Source organism: Hippocampus comes, unplaced genomic scaffold (genome assembly GCF_001891065.2).
Source record: "Hippocampus comes isolate QL1 unplaced genomic scaffold, H_comes_QL1_v1.1 scaffold68, whole genome shotgun sequence".
In the NCBI taxonomy this organism is placed as follows: Eukaryota; Metazoa; Chordata; class Actinopteri; order Syngnathiformes; family Syngnathidae; genus Hippocampus; species Hippocampus comes.
Genome location: NW_017805625.1, coordinates 4777032 through 4793436, shown reverse-complemented (window position 1 = coordinate 4793436; position 16405 = coordinate 4777032). Strand labels below are relative to the sequence as shown.

Below are 16405 nucleotides of genomic sequence, written 5' to 3'. Positions count from 1 at the left end.
TATTTGGGAAAAAAAAAAAAAAAAAAAAAAAAAGGCTAATTTTCATCAGGACACAAAGCCATGCAAACATATCGTTAAATGAATACTTAGGTTGGCTAGTGTGATTTTATTTTTATCTGGTTAATGTGCTAAACAGGTTTAAATTGTTGTAACTTAAATGTCAATATTCTGTTGCAGCTCCACCAAAACCTCCACAATTTTTTGAGCTATGTGTTTTTAATAAAGAAAAATAGCTCAACATTAAGCTAACATTAGCTAACATGAATGATAACAGAGCAGTTGCCTTTACCACATTTATGACCATGAGGGTTCTAAATTGTACACAGGTGTGAATTTTAGAGTGAAGGGGTGTTTGTCAATATGTGACCTGTGATTGACTGGCAACCGGTCCAAGGAGTACCCTGACTTTAGTCCAGGGATAAACTCCAGCTCACCTACAGCACTAATGAAGACATGCGTTTCATTAGTGTAACTAATGTTGTGCCCATTAAACCCCAAGTACTGTTGGATTTTATGACATAACTCTTGCATGTACTATTATGTGGGGGGAAAAAAACCCAATCCAGATCTCTAAGTGCACATTTTCAAAGATGTGAGGAAATCCTGCCGCTGATGAATGAAAAAGTCAACAAAAGCATGAATGACAGACCGAGGCAATGAAGGAAACAGAACTCTCCATCTGAGAGTTTCTAAATAAGGGTTGCTATTAATAAGAGAAACAAGGGCGCAGCCAACAGACAGCAGGTGGGCCGTCACGAAGATGAGATCAGCATTATTGATCTCACTGGGGATATTAAGTCTGCGTAACCGGAAATTAACACGAGCCGAAGCTGAGAATCGTTGCATCTTCCTGAGTCATGTTGCTGAAAATATCAACGGGGGATTTTCAGGCCTTTTTGCACTTTCCTCAGTTCAAGGTTTGGCAGACTGGAAATATGTTTTTTTGCTCACGGCCTTCCATGTCTGGCTCGGGAGGCGGGGATTTCACAGTTTTCTTGGCTGCCAATGAAAACCATTAGAAGAAAAATCACCATGTGTTACTAAGTGGCTATTGATTTGGCTATTTATGAGGGAAAGAAAAACACTAACAAGGTTGCAGTTGGGGGGAAAAAAATGAGTTCAACTCCAATAAAAATGCTTTCCTATTAAATACAGCAGAAGCACAGAAGTTGAATGTACCTGAGGTCATGACATTTGGAATTACGCCTCCAGAGTTGTGACTGCCATTCTGCATGATGTCACAAGCGGCTACAGTTCAGCAAGCTCAATTCTGAGTTTGTGTTTTGCTTTTTCTATGGCTCGAGACTTACCGGTCACTACAATAGTGGTAACATTGCTATTAGTGTGTTATTATTTTTATGCTAAAGTGTGAATTTTTTTTTTTTTTTTTTTTTTGCACGTGAGTTAATTTTAATATATTGACGGGAAATTCAAGTTAGAAATTTCTCATTCCTGTTCAAAATGGAAAAACAATAAGAACACACTGGACTTAATCGAGCCTGCATGAGAGCACTTTGTAACCCTAAATGGTCTCTAATAAATTTGCTCAGCACTGGGCTGTTGCTTGAATAGAAGAACGGCATTTAGTTTACGCCTTCTTGGTGACGGATCCAAAAACACGAAAGAGAAAGTGGTTTGCAGAAAAGGCACATAAAGAAAATACCAACACGTCGAAATGGATTTATATGACAGTGCTGAGAAAAGAAGATGTAGCATGCGAGACAACAACGCAGCAGGGAGGGCTAAAATGAAAGTGCATTGTCAATGGAAAAAAAAAGATGCACTTTGCGTAATCCATTTTTTCGCCCGCAAGCTCCCAATGCAGCTGCAGTTTGCAGATAAAAACAAAATGATGCGCTGTATGACAAAATGACACCGTCGGGTATTAATCCACACAGACGAACCGTGAATCTAAAGCAGCACATTTGAGGCAAGAAAATACTGCACCGCTTTATCGCTCAAACCTATTTTTTACATTATCATCATCAAAAAGGTGCAATGAATACACACATTGACACTTTTTTTTTTGTTTTTTAAGATTGAGTCTGCAACATGAAGGTTCAGAGCATTCACATTTATGTTAAGGTCAAACAGATATTACAACTAACAATTAAAACTAGAAAGGAAAAGAATGAAAGGACACGATGCAAGCTGCGATAAAATAAGCGCTCAATGTTGTACTCACAGTATAGAGTTCATTGGTCACCTTCACCAGCTCCTCGTGCATTTGGATGCCAATGTCCTTGCTCTGAAAGACAACAAAACATCAAGTCGCCCTTTAAAGGTCACAAACTATTGAATATATTTTAAATGCAACATCCAAAAAAAAAAAAAAAAAAAGACACATTTACCGTAAAAATATAATTTCATATTTGGAATGTCAGTGTGTTGTTCATCTGAAGTCGAATTTCCTAGTAGCGTACACTTGCACAATCTAATGACTTGCACTACAAAAAGCTGCAGAGATGCAGCGTGATACAGTTCACTGTAAACCACAAAACGGTCCATTGATACACTTTTATTGGCTCTCAGAGGACCTAATATTGTGGTTAGCGGAATAGAATCTAGTGGAGCTGTTCGATTTGTGCGATTGTTCATTTGTATGCAATACATGAAACATGCCCCCCCCCAAAAAAAAAAAAAAAAAATGAAGGTATAAGTGAATTTCTATAGTGTTTACAAAAATAAGGTGGTGGTGGGTACAAACTGGGTTTGTTTGTTTTCGCATTAAGTCCCATTGCAAAGAAGCATCAAACTAGATGCGATACATGCTTCAAAGTCCCACAAGGGCTTGGGTGGCTGGTGAATGGCATCAGTGCGCGTCAGTGGCTCTGAAATGAGACAGACTGCAGCATGTACTGCAGACTGCAGAGGCTCTCGGGGGGCAGCGAGGGTTCAGGCAGTGCAATGAACAAATGTGATGCAACACGCTGTAAGAATAGGAATCGTTTTGGAACGATCCGCCTTATTTGTTATACGACAGAAATGCATCCACATTGTCCAGTCTTTGTAGAGTAGACGAAATGCCACACCTCAAATAGTTGTCATTGTCAGATTGGCTCTATTTGACCATAAAGGTCAGACGGAAAGAGAATTCCCATTTTCTGGGGAAACTAGTTTCAGTTGAAGCATTGTGGAGATAGGCCAGGTTATAGACACGTCCCACCCATGCCAAAAGGGAAACCAAGGAATGACTCTCCATTGACTTGTATTTATTGAGCGGAGTTGTTGTTGTTTTGTTTTTTCAAATGAAGTGTTTCCAAGTTTGAGTGTTGGCGCACACACCAAACATGCTCACCTACAGGAAGATGTACAAGGTGAGAGCAGAGTTTTGATGGTTGGATAAGGCCAGAATCATCTCAGCTATGTGCTGACTAAATGCTGCTAACACCCATTGGTAGGCGACAAAAAAATGTGTCCAGGGGTGTCCGGCCCCCACTTTTCAGCAAGCTTCTGCTTCTACAGGCCTCAAAACCCCCCCACCCAGAGCACATAACACAAAACACACTGACTAGCACAATGCAATGAGATCCAATAATATACAATTTTTTTTATTTGTTAATGACTTATAAGCTACAACTCAATAGGGGGAAAAAAAAATCCTTTCAAGAGAGGAAATTTTCATCCGAACAATTACCGGTAATTGGAATATTTGCATCCCAAGTGGACAACAACGTCAATCGAAGCAGCCAAACAAAGTGACTGCACGGAGGTCATCTTTGCGTCAGAAATAACACAGCGGATTTAGTTACCGGCAAAGCCAACATTGATCCGTCTGTAAATGCTGGCTAATCTAGGCCAAGAGGTGAAATATGTTCTGATCATGTACAAATGGAGCATTATGAAGGCACCATAATCGCAAAGCACCTGGAATCGCCCCACTGCGAGACTAAAAAAAAAACAAAAAACAAAATAGGGTTATTCTATGCTATTCTCAGAGTGAAACGTGAGGCTGGACCGCAAACGAATTAAGCATCCACTGACCTTCTTGAAGAGGCGGATGACATCCTCGCTTATCTGGGCCAAGCGCAGAATGACGTTGTTGGTGTAGATGTCACTGAGGGTGGCGTGGTCACGACTCTCGCGTCTGGTCTGGTTCAGCACCAGGTACCAGCAGTTCACAGACGACAACAGGTGCTGGTCTTTCCTAGAAAACAAACCATGAGGATGTGGATATGTGCTTGTTGTTGTTGTTGTTGTTTTTTTTTAATGTTTTACATTTTTATGACATGTTCATCATTACGCAGGTTGCAGGAAAGTTTAAACATTTGTCTCCCATGACAAATAAGCAGCGACAATCATCTTAAGCATTACTGGGAAATCCAAATATTATAAGACATAAAACGCAATGCTGTTTCTGTGTAGTCCACTGGTGCTTACATGAACCGAAAACATCTCAATTTCGCCCAGCTAAACTGCCAAGTCACAGTGCAGAAAATCAGTTTGGAGGTGCTATTATGCAAATTAGCTGACCTGGGTTTGTCATAATCCTTGTGAAAGGCTTGTTGACAAAATAGGTCATGTAATTTCACCCTCGATGACAAGCATGCCAGAACACCAGGATTTGTAAACAACTACCTAAAAAGTGAATTTCCCAAAATATGACCCCCTTTACTTCATTTACCAGTCACAAAAAAGAAGTACGGAAAATATGCTTTGCAGAGGAAGCGATATTTTTAAAAGAACGTGACTTACTATACTTAATCTTCAGTCAAATAAAACAACAAGCACTCAATCTCCTTCTTTTTTCGGCTTTCATTCAATCCCTACCTTATTGCCGACAGTATCTTCACCCCATCCAAATCATTCTACATTAAACACTAGGTAGACATCAACTGGTTAAATGTATAATGATGCACGGGCCTACTTTGCCGCATAATGACTTTAAGCGCATGCCAGCAAGGGTGCTTTCAAATCCAAAGAGCATTGCATACACACCGCTAGATAACTACATAGACACATATGGTATGCTTCCAAAGCCATTCCCCCCTTGTCTTGATTCTGTCTGTGCATTCATCAATCAATCCACTCTAAGGACCAGAAAAAAAAAAGAAACAGAGGAGGAAATGAGAGCAAAGCAGGACCACAGTGTTTTGGTGGTGGGGGATTTGTGTAGCGGGTTACTTTACACTATGCAGTCGCAACAACTTCAAAGGGGAGCCTCCGGAGATGACGCTAATGCTAATCATTGACGCTAATGCTTTATGAGACTGATATCCAGCTACAAGTGCTGGGAATCAGAGAGTAACTCACACAACCGTATCAGCAATATTAACGTGAGTCTCATGCTCGAGTCCCCAGAGTTATTGTTCTCATTGCAGTTAGCTAGCCAGCTAGCTTGTTAGGTAGTACGATTAGTTCAAAGCTATGAAACCAGGGTTCACAAAACTGGAGGGTGGAACATTAAAAACAAAGAATCCAACAGATGTTAGGGAGGTTCTGGATAAAGGAATCCATCCATTTTCGATAGCAATTATCCTGCTCAGGGTTGCAGGTTAGCTGGAGCCTGTTCCTCTGAAAAGTAGAGGACCTGGATTGATTTTCCAGTCAATCTCAGGTTACATAAAGAGATGGGCAACCATTCTTATTCACACTGCCACTAAGTGTGGATGGCCACGTGTAGAGTTCTTTCTTCTTTAACAAGGATAATCAACAAGCAAATACTACATTAAAAACGATAAAAACACTTTATTGTATTGATAAATTGTTTGGTCCCGTCGTCTTAGGTCCAAAACTAGTACTCACAATCCACCCTTGTGCCGCTCAATTGCGAGTTCCTGTAGAGATTGCAAGTGTGTAGCGTCACCCAAGTATATCAACATTTAGATAACTATACAATATGTTGGCATAATCTTGTATTGAAACAGAAATCACAACCTGTGCCATGCAAAGAGAAGATTTTTTTTCCCAAATATATTTTAAATATACAAAATGAATTTCAATTGACCCATTCCTAAGTATGGATTTACAAGCAAAATCGAATCTGAATTAGAGCACTTTGTGATTCCCTCTTCTGGGATGGCCTATTTCTACATCCTAATCACCTGTCCTTTTGTAGTGATCCCACCTGAGCTACCAAACTGCCTAAACAGGCTACAGACAAGTCTCCTGTGCTGTTTGGGGACCAAGCGCCTCCAAATTCTGCTAATCCTTAAAAGTGGTCAAATTGTCCTAATCACGTCCTAAAGCAAAGCCAGCCTCCTGATTCTTTTTTTTTTTTTTTTTTTAATCAACCTTAGACACAGACACGCGGGCACTCACAAAGCAAAGTACTTGCACACCACTGCCACCTACAAGCACAATTTTATTCAAATTAATAGCAGGCAATGTCAGAGTCACAGCAACAAGAGGACACAAGATGTTTTTTTTTTCTTCCTTGCAAACTGCCCTCATTTCACAGTAGCAGGCGGCCACTAATTAGACTTCTGCGTGACCCACATCTCTGGAAATATTTCAACCTCTTAATAGTTCTTTTCTATCTGACATCAAAGACCCTCCTCTTTTTACAACTCTTCCTCCAATTGGCCCTGTAAAGAGGTTGATGTTCTCTACAGAGTAGCGGGTGGGATTTTTATGAAATGGCATCGCGTCATGGGTATTTATACATAGGATATCATTAACATGGAGAACCCCTTGTGGGTTTTTTTTTTTTCAATTTCTCCTCTCTGAAAAAAGGAAAAATATAATGCAGTGTGGTTTAAGATAGAAAATTTTGATTCACTGATCAGCCCACTGCAAGATGCCACCAAAATGTTCATATTGGGGTGCAACAACCACGCTTTATGCTTGAATGCCATCATCTTAATCACCCAAATCCTGTGACGTTCTCCCAGCCACGATTCTCAGAAGCCAATGTGTAGCTATCAAACCAAACAAGACTGTGTGCCGAGTGCTCTTAATCCTCTACACACTGTCTGCCTGCTGCTTATCGACCAAACAACCCAGACAGCAAGAGACAAACTGTTTCAAAAGGCAAAAATGGTACATGGGTGCGCGCCGCACATTCATTTTCCTTTTACCATTTTGCGACTCATGCCGCAGTTTTGCTCGTGGATGAAGATTGCCAATGTTTGTTAATGCGCAGCTGCATACAAGCCGGGGCGGCAGCTTCGGCATTGAACTGCAAAAGCTACATATGGTGAAGCGGCTAATCTATTGATGCATGACATGCTGACTTCCACCAGCTGCACTATGCATTGGGATAAGGGCGACCTATTGACTGCCGCCTGTGAACCAGGCTTTGAGGATCAGGGTCTGAACATCAAAAGGCCGCACAGTGGTCATAGGTTAACAATTTTAGGTGACCAAATACTTCTGTCCATACAGTATATACACTCCAGGCGACCCGCAAAACCCCCAAATATATGATAGCAAAGAAGGAACAAGAATTAACTTTCATGATATTAGAGTAACTAATAGCTCTAGTACAGTGGTACCTCTACTTACGAAATTAATTGGTTCTGGCAGAAACGTATTAAGTAGAAAATTTTGGAAATAGAGACGCATTTTCCATGTAAATGCCGTAATTCGTTCCAAGCCCCCCCCCGCCCCCAAATTCAGACAAAAATGTTTCCTACGCCAAAAAAATGCATCAAAATATGTAACAAATACTTGTTACAATTAGATCATTGTGCACTAAATGAGAGTTGTGCATAATGTAAAAAAGAAAGAATGGAGTAAAGAATAAAAATGATGGTCATTTAACTTTGAACTGCATTTCGTAACTTTCAAATTTCAAATGAAAAAAACGTTCATAAGTAGAGGTACCACTGTATTCTGTTTGATGGCTTTATGTCAACAAAATTTTTCTTCACGGGCCTATTTGGTGTTTATGTGGTTCACCATCAACCTAATTACGCAAAACACATTTGGGACGTGTCACATCTTATTAAAAGCATTTGTGATTGCCCTTCTGCCTGGTCCACGAGTGCACACACCAAGTTGTTATCTTTTATTGAGACTTTCTGTGCTCAGTCTTAATTATTCCATCGTTTAATTCCTATTAGCAGCAACTGCGGTGACAGTATATCCATCCATTATCCGCGTAACGTGCTGAATGTTTGTGCGTGTGCGCCGTGGGGCCGGTGACACATGAGGCAATCTGACAAAAACAGTCTATTTTTCTTCTTCCGCTTAATAAAACATTTAATAGCATCCCACATCTTTGATGGGCTGATTGGGGTGAGCCCAAATCCCAGTTATATTGCAATAGATGAAAGGCATGATCATGGACGCAGCGGCCATAAATATGGCAATGATCAGCTCGTGGCATCCTTAGAAGATCAAAGCAATTGTTTCGCAGTCAATCAGATGGCTTCAACGTTATCCTTCATGCTGTAAATACTTTTTGTTCGGTTTAGCGACGGCGTTCACATACAATTATCTGTGTGAATTGCAATTTCCAGTTGTTATAATATTGATCGTGATATTTGGGGATGACTTCAAACTGATATTAAATCAGTTTTTACAATTTAAAAACAGATCTTAGGTGTCTTAACATCTATACACCTGGCCTGTTGAACAGTAAAATGTTCACTAGACGACTTTTATTACTTGAGAAGTATGAATACTAGTGTACTTATCTGTCTGACATGAGGCAATCTGACAAAAACAGTCTATTTTTCTTCTTCCGCTTAATAAAACATTTAATAGCATCCCACATCTTTGATGGGCTGATTGGGGTGAGCCCAAATCCCAGTTATATTGCAATAGATGAAAGGCATGATCATGGACGCAGCGGCCATAAATATGGCAATGATCAGCTCGTGGCATCCTTAGAAGATCAAAGCAATTGTTTCGCAGTCAATCAGATGGCTTCAACGTTATCCTTCATGCTGTAAATACTTTTTGTTCGGTTTAGCGACGGCGTTCACATACAATTATCTGTGTGAATTGCAATTTCCAGTTGTTATAATATTGATCGTGATATTTGGGGATGACTTCAAACTGATATTAAATCAGTTTTTACAATTTAAAAACAGATCTTAGGTGTCTTAACATCTATACACCTGGCCTGTTGAACAGTAAAATGTTCACTAGACGACTTTTATTACTTGAGAAGTATTAATACTAGTGTACTTATCTGTCTGTTTTTTTTTTTGTTTTATACTGTAGTGTACTGCATTGATGATGTGTGTGTGTGCCTATTGCGTGTTCACCCACTCACAGTTCGTATCTGGCTTCAAAGTGCAGCTCATGGACGCGTTGAAACGTCAAAAAGCACGAGCACAAGTAGTGGATTTGAAGCACTGTCTCCATTCAAATCTCCGATGATGGATTTCACTGTTGGATACAACGATGCGGGAATGATAGACATTTTACCAGCTGTTGTTTGAAACATGTCCTGTATTTTGAAGGAAACTCAAGAAATATGTCCAAGCTTCTCCTATATTCCCTCTAGTGAGAAAGCCGACCATAAAACTTAAAAGATAGACACAGTGGGAGCATTTATCGCAAAACATTTTCAGCCCTTTAGTGTGGTTGAACGGGCGGTTTGGGTCTATTTATGAAAATGTTCAACGCACATTTCCAACCTGTGTGACTACTCAAATGTAACAATTGGATGTCAGTAAGCCAGTGTCGATTGGTGATGCCGACTGAGTGCCATGCAGGCATCACCAGTCGTACATGAACATTTAATTCAACTCTTACACAAGTACTGTTTTATCTCACAAGAGCTTATTTGTGTGGATTGATCTCTTTCTTCCTGTGTCATGTCCACTGCCACATTGTTCTGTGGCTACGATCCCATTGGACAGCGGAAAGGTTAAGCCAGTCAGGTTGCGCCAGCGGAGTTGTGTCAACTGAGAGGAGATTCTTAAGATGCCGGAATGTAACCTGCTGCAACAGCTGGAATCAATTATCCAGTCAAACAGTTGCCCTGCTTCAATGCAAACAAATTCGACGCCAACTTCACAAAGAAGGACCGCCAAGAATGCAACAATATCATATTCAGGAGGAATCGAACAGTCTTCCCCTTGTACTTTAAAGCAGGTCAGTCATGCACAGTTTGAATGCACATGTCTCGAGAGGAAAACTTTAGCTTTTCAATGCTGTCCTGGCCAACAGATAATTGAATGGAAACCGAGGACAAGCGGATGTAGTTTCTATGCAGCGTGTTATTTTTCATGTAACAAAAACCATACAATAATTTGCTATTTTGTCAACGCACGTCCACATTATTGGACTGTTTCTGCTTTTACATTTCATTTTGGAGTCAGCCAGGTCTCCCTTATTTCATTCAACGCCAGCCCAGTGAAAATGGTTCTTTTTGGACTTCAGGATCTGTCAGTGGCAGTGAATGACTCCTCGCCTTTTACATGAACTAACACAACTCTGAGTCTCGCCTTACTCCACTATATACTGTGTGTATAGAATAAAACACACTTTGATCTTCCTGTTAGTTTCCTGTTCTAAGGCATCTTTGCCAATAGGTTAGTGTTGAAGGAGTACGTATAGAATTTACTATTTCATGCACTCTGTAACCTGATAACATGGTAAGCTGTCCACTGAAGTAACCGCTGTCCCTGAAAGGGTTAATATGGACTCACTTATGTGCCTCCACAGAGCAATATTTATTAGTTTTCTTTGTCACGCAGCAGTCTTCTTACACAAAGCCTGACAGATGCAACACGGACTAAAAATAATTATTTTCTCAGGAAATGTCACGCTGACACCGTTGGAGGTGTTCACACTTAAAACGAGTCAAGATGGCAGCGTTCAGGTTGCAGTGCTGACTTATTTCCTACCACCATGATCAAGAGTTGGAGTGAAATGACAGGTTGGCGCCGGTTCGGGTTGCCAGATCTCTGCTGGGTTACTGCTCCAGATTTCAGAGAGAAGCACGCCGACGTGCCCTGAGGTGCTTGATTCTGGGAGCGGCAGAGCTTAATTTCATGCCCTGCGTGAGTCGTGTGTCAATGTGTTGCTAGGGCTCCCTGCGAGAAGACTTTTCATCAGGATTTTCAAGACGAACACACCCACAAGTCTCATTTTTCACAAGATTCCTTTGCAGTGACATTGCTGTTCAATGCAGTTATATTCTTTTTTTTTTTTTTTTAACAGAAACTGTACAACTCGTGAGAAATGCAAAGGGCATGCGGAGAGCTCCGTTTGCACATCTTAAATGGCAATAAAATAAATGCAATGAGGACTACATTACTGGTGAATAAATCACATGGCCTAGCATATAATGTCATACTAATCCCCTGACACCATGCAAATAGGCCCCTGATAAGATATTACATGAGAGCAATCTGATTGAAGGTATTCGAAGAGTTATGACTTGCCAGCAAGGGCAAATGCTCATTACATTGCCTCAAACTAGAATGTCACTACTGGAGCATAAAACACTTAGAGTACAATAACATATGTGTATTTCCTGTCATATGGCTCTCAATGCAACAAATGTTGAAAAGATGAAGAAAAAAAAAGGATTCTCAAACTGCATTTTCATTCACATTTGCACCAAATTTTAATAGACTACTTGTCGCATGAAATTGGTTGTGCAGCAAGTTGGAATCGTGGTTGCCACTTTTGCCTAATATTCAAGAGGTCCTGGGTTAGAATCTCAGTTTGGGCGCTCCTGTTGGCAAGCGCTCCTTGTGCTTGCGGTATTCTTCAGGTGTTTTTTTAAGGAAAAAAAAAAAAAAAAAAAAAAAAAAAAAGAGAAAGATGCATGCTTGGTTAATGGAGGACTCTAAATTGCTCAGAGGTGTGAATGTGACTCACACGCTGATCACAGTGACAGTCCAGGGCGTAGCCCATCTCTCAGCCAAAGTCAAGTGGAATGGTCTCTAGCTCAATTGTGACCCTAAAGAGGTCAACCCTATTTAAAAAAATAAAATAAAAAATGGAAGGATGGAATATTAAAAATGTGTGGTTGTATCTCAAGAGACATCTGTGCATATGAACTATATTGTGACGTTCATAAAATAATGGCTTTAATTATATGTATCTTTTTTTTTTTTTCAAAATGTGACTTTGGCTCTTATTTTAAAGAGCGATAATATACTGTATGTACGATAAAAGTGGTCCAGCAAAACTGATTTACTTCGATACACTGACAACCACAACTCTTGGGACCACCAGCACACTCTTATCAGATGCGTCTACATCCTGCCACAATAAAGGGAATCACAGACTACGATACAATTATTCTTAGTTCCCAACAGCAGTAGTTTGAATGCTAGTCTCTCAGAATTTTTCATTACTAAGACATGACAACAACGTCATCATCAGTGTGCTCTTTGTGCAGGCAGTAAGACGTTATCTTGAATAAATAACATGATCAATTGATTGGGACTCTCTTTAGTACTTCTGGAAAAGCAATTCACAACTTCTTATGTGGAGCATCTGTTACATATTTAGATGGAAAATATGATTTGATACAACAACGAGTGAAATGCCTTTCTGTGTAATGCCAAGTGCTGAACAAAAGCAGAGTGAGTCCAGCAAATTTGTTGTCCGCCCGTAGCTTCTTTAATGAGCCGTGTCCTGATTACTACGCCCCGGCGAGCTAACCTTTTAAAGATGTTGGTTATTATAACGGATATTCCAGTTTGGAACATAAACATGATTTAAGATTTTGTTTTCTGCACTGTAATCAAACGAGGCAGAGCCATAAGTGCTGCGGTTCATAGGAGGACAGGCCCACCAAGGACAGAGGTGGAAAGTGACGGCGGACGTACTTGAACTGCTGGTGTTCCCGGGAGCTGCGGATTTTGGAGGAAAACCTCTCGGAGAGTTTGTCTAAACTGCGGGAATATTCCAGTTCGATTTCTGCCTTGCGACGGAAAAACTCCTGCAGGTCCTGCAGCAACTGGATGCGGGATTCCGATTGTTGCTCCAAGCATTTGAACTGCTCCACCAACTGGTTACGGATTTCTGTCCAAGAAAAACAAAAAGCACAAGAGTCATCTTGCATCCTGAAGCTAATTTTCAGTTCCTTCATTCCAGTTCACTTCTTTGGAAGTCTCTCCTTCACGCTCATTCACGAGTTTCAGGATGTTGTTCAATGAGACGACTACAGCAAATCTCTTTACAAAATTTTCTGAACAATAATGTGCTCTCTGTAGCAACACTAGTCTAAACACGTCATTCTGATTAATACTGCGTTTGTAGAATATGAATTAAACAATAAAATCAACCCGTTCTTCTCCATCTCAGGAGGCGGCCATTTTGCCACTTGCGGTCAACTGAAAATGACATCACAGTTGCTCAGTGCTCAGGTAATGACTAATCATGTCTCAGCTTCAGAAAACAGGTGTGCCGTGATTCATCATTACCTGAGGCCTGAGTAACTATGAGGTCATATTCAGTCGACAAAAAGTGGCAAAATGGCCGCCCCGATGTGAAGGCTAAAAATGGGTGGATTTTGCTGCTTAACTCAAATTCAACAGTCGTAATATTTATCAGAATGTCGTCTTTAGACTAGTGGAGGTGATTAAAACATATTATTGTCAAGAAAACCTTGGGTTTGACTTCCCCTTTAAAAGAGTTGCCTCCACTCTTCGAGGCCCCAAAGGAAGATAGCTTTCAGAAAGGGGTACCAAGACAAAGAAAGGAAAGAAAGAAACAGCAGCTGTTACACAATACAGTATATAGCAAACACTGCCCCACAGTAAAGGGGGTTCAAATCTCCTCTTCGGCTTTCCGACGTGGAGTTGGAATGCACTCCCTCCCACGTTCCCAAAATATGCGCGTTACGTTCATCGAAGACAATAAATTGTCCATTGGTGTGAATATGAGTGTGAATGTCTGTTTGCTCTGTGCGATGAGTTGTGACCCGAGACTCCAACTCACCCGCAACCCTGATGATGATAAATGGCATAGAAAATAGATAGCTGGATATGACCCCCCCCCTTCCCCCCAGCCCAGCCCAGCTACTAATAATTCAGTTTATCGGGTCTTCCAAAGACAATAAACACATGAAATAGTCCTTTCAAACTACAAACGTAAAGCGTGTGATAAGTAAACACTTTTCATATAATGTACTGTATAAGTTGGGCCACACCTCTCATTTTAAGCAGTAATACAGGCTATAAAATATCTTCCCATGCATAATTGAACATAAAAGAAAGTCTACTCATTTAACATGTGCGAGAAGGGTGTAATGAGAAGCGTATGTGCTCCACGGCTGGTGGAATAAAATTTCTCCTCAAGAGCAACCTGATGCTGCCAAGCAGGCTGCAGCTACTTATGCCAGTAGGAACCCACCAGAGAAACCCGACTCCTCTTTGTAGAGCTGTCATCAGCCGCAATCACCGATCCCACCCCAGAAAGAGAGAAAGGTCCATTTTGCAGAACAAAAGCACCGCCTGGAACCAAAATGACCGTGAGGAGTGATCCCAAAACTCCAGTATTTTTTTATATCAGTGCTTTACTATCACATAAACCCACATTTGCTCTCACTGCTGAACCAAATGAGACTTCTGAGATTTTGCTGCACGTCAATGCTTTTTGCACCCTGTGGGTTTTCCTACAACCAGATTGAAGGATTAAAAATCAGGACGCGCGTTTGTAGCTTCTGTCAACATGCCATAACACTTCGTGTGAAAAGAAAATCTCCAAGGAACACACATTCTAACACTCGCTGTGATGTGCCACTACAAAGCAGGAGATCATGAAGATGTTTGTTAAAACGGCGAAACCGTGTTCTATTGCGGTTCATGGTTTGCAGTCCAATAAATTAGAGTTTCGGGTGGATTTTCGCAGTATTCATGTCAGTCCGAATTTTGAGTTGCACACCTTCATTGTAGTAACTTGTTGGGCCACAACATGCCGGGAATAACTAATGTCTGCTGGAATTGATGCGGCGTCATTAAGTGCACGAAGGCAGAGAAGATCCCCTTGCGAATCGTTATACCCACACAGCAGACCTGCCAGTATGGTTGTCTGCTTTTTTTTTTGTATGATCTGTATTTTAAAGTAGTGGTTTGAAGGTCTACATTTACCATAACAGCTATGCTCATTGCTCTTAACATGTTAGCATTAAGCTAGCAGACTTTCAATGGATTTTAGAAATTATATGGTTTGGTTGAACATTTTGTGTTTCACTTTTACAGTAAACTGTCAAATAAGAAGCTTCAAGCAAGCACGCTTGGAAAGTAATTTGAGAAATGTGTAAGCGAATGAGAACAGGTGCTACGGAAGACTGAAAAGTATCTTTTAATAAGTTTAGGTGAGTTTTAAAGGACAAGTCGAGTCATTCCACAATGATACACTCGATGCACCACAACAAGTCTAAACGCTACTGGCATTAACGTCGCGTTTGTGGAATATGAGTTAAAGGGACACTTAATAGCATCGCTAAAGCAACTCATCTAATGGCGTCTTAAACGATGTTCATGCACCGCTGCATTTTCTCAGCCAACAGGACGAGTCGCTGATTGGCGAGTGGCACGGCAGCGGTGACACAGGCGACGTTTCCACGCTGCTGAGGGTGTCATTTTGGTCAGCCAAGCCCTCCTTGTGGATAAACGCAGGCCCCGAGGAAGCTTGTGATTTGGAAGTGCAGCAGTGATGTTGTGCAGAGGAGCCTTCCCCTCTCTGCCTGTGATGTTCAAATCGGAGCAGCCTGCTTCGACCCTGCGGTTAACCAGCGTCCCAGCCCTGCCTTTAATGCATGGGGGGGCTCCATTTCCCTTCACAGCTTTGCAGGGTTTTCAAAGCATGCCCAACTCCTGCTTGAGAGAGCACGGGGACGCAACTTCACAGCTTCCCGGGAATGCCTCCTATTCCCACAAGTGCCCTATTCCCCTTTTGTGTTTTATTTGCCTTAAAACAAAAAGCAAATCACAGCAAGCAAGGCGAAAGGGAAAATGTGACAGTGGTGTGGGTGAGTGAAGGGGAAGACACCAGAAAACAGGCCACAACAAAAAAAAAGGGAAATCTGAACGACCAGCTGCAGCACAAGCTTGGAAAAATAGGTCACCCACACAAAAAGTGTGTTAAAAATCCTCAGCCACTGTGTAGAATGATTCCCAGATCTTGGAGGGCTTCATTGGTTGCGGTTTCTACAAAGTGACGAATGCTCGCTGGTTGTCCCTAAAGTGTGGTTTACAATAATGACGAGAATGAATGTCAGCAGTTAAAGTGAAGAAGACAAAGAATTTGTTTGCCATTGTTTATTTAAATAATATAGTGAGGCTAAACTTTGATTCAATATAAATACAGATTAACTCTAACTACCTACAGCTTCTCTGGGAAAAGAAAAAAACAAAAACAATCAAACTTGCTAATTCATGAATTAACATTTGAGTTTGCGCTTATTCAAAGGAGGCCTCATTGAATTTGGGCAAACATTAAACATTGAAAGTTAAACTGCCTGCTATGTAGCAGACCTGCAGTGTGCTGTTTTTCTGTTTAGAGATGGAGCCATCTGCTATCTGTTTGGTGGGGAATG

The 16405-nt window shown here is 41.0% G+C and overlaps 1 protein-coding gene and 1 long non-coding RNA gene across 2 annotated transcripts in view; one reads left to right on the top strand and one right to left on the bottom strand.

The window, feature by feature from the left end:
• srgap3 (SLIT-ROBO Rho GTPase activating protein 3) overlaps positions 1-16405 on the bottom strand; it is a 50906-nt gene that overhangs the window by 24958 nt on the left and 9543 nt on the right. Inside the window, exons 2-4 of the mRNA XM_019881324.1 lie at positions 12690-12885; positions 3985-4147; positions 2186-2248 (exon numbers count right to left, since the gene is read on the bottom strand). Coding sequence (XP_019736883.1) covers positions 2186-2248; positions 3985-4147; positions 12690-12885 — 422 coding nt within the window. The remainder of the gene's footprint in view (positions 1-2185; positions 2249-3984; positions 4148-12689; positions 12886-16405) is intronic.
• LOC109522610 (uncharacterized) lies at positions 9722-11259 on the top strand. Its single transcript, XR_002169586.1, has 3 exons — positions 9722-9993; positions 10659-10780; positions 10932-11259. It is a non-coding gene; the product is annotated as an uncharacterized LOC109522610 (long non-coding RNA).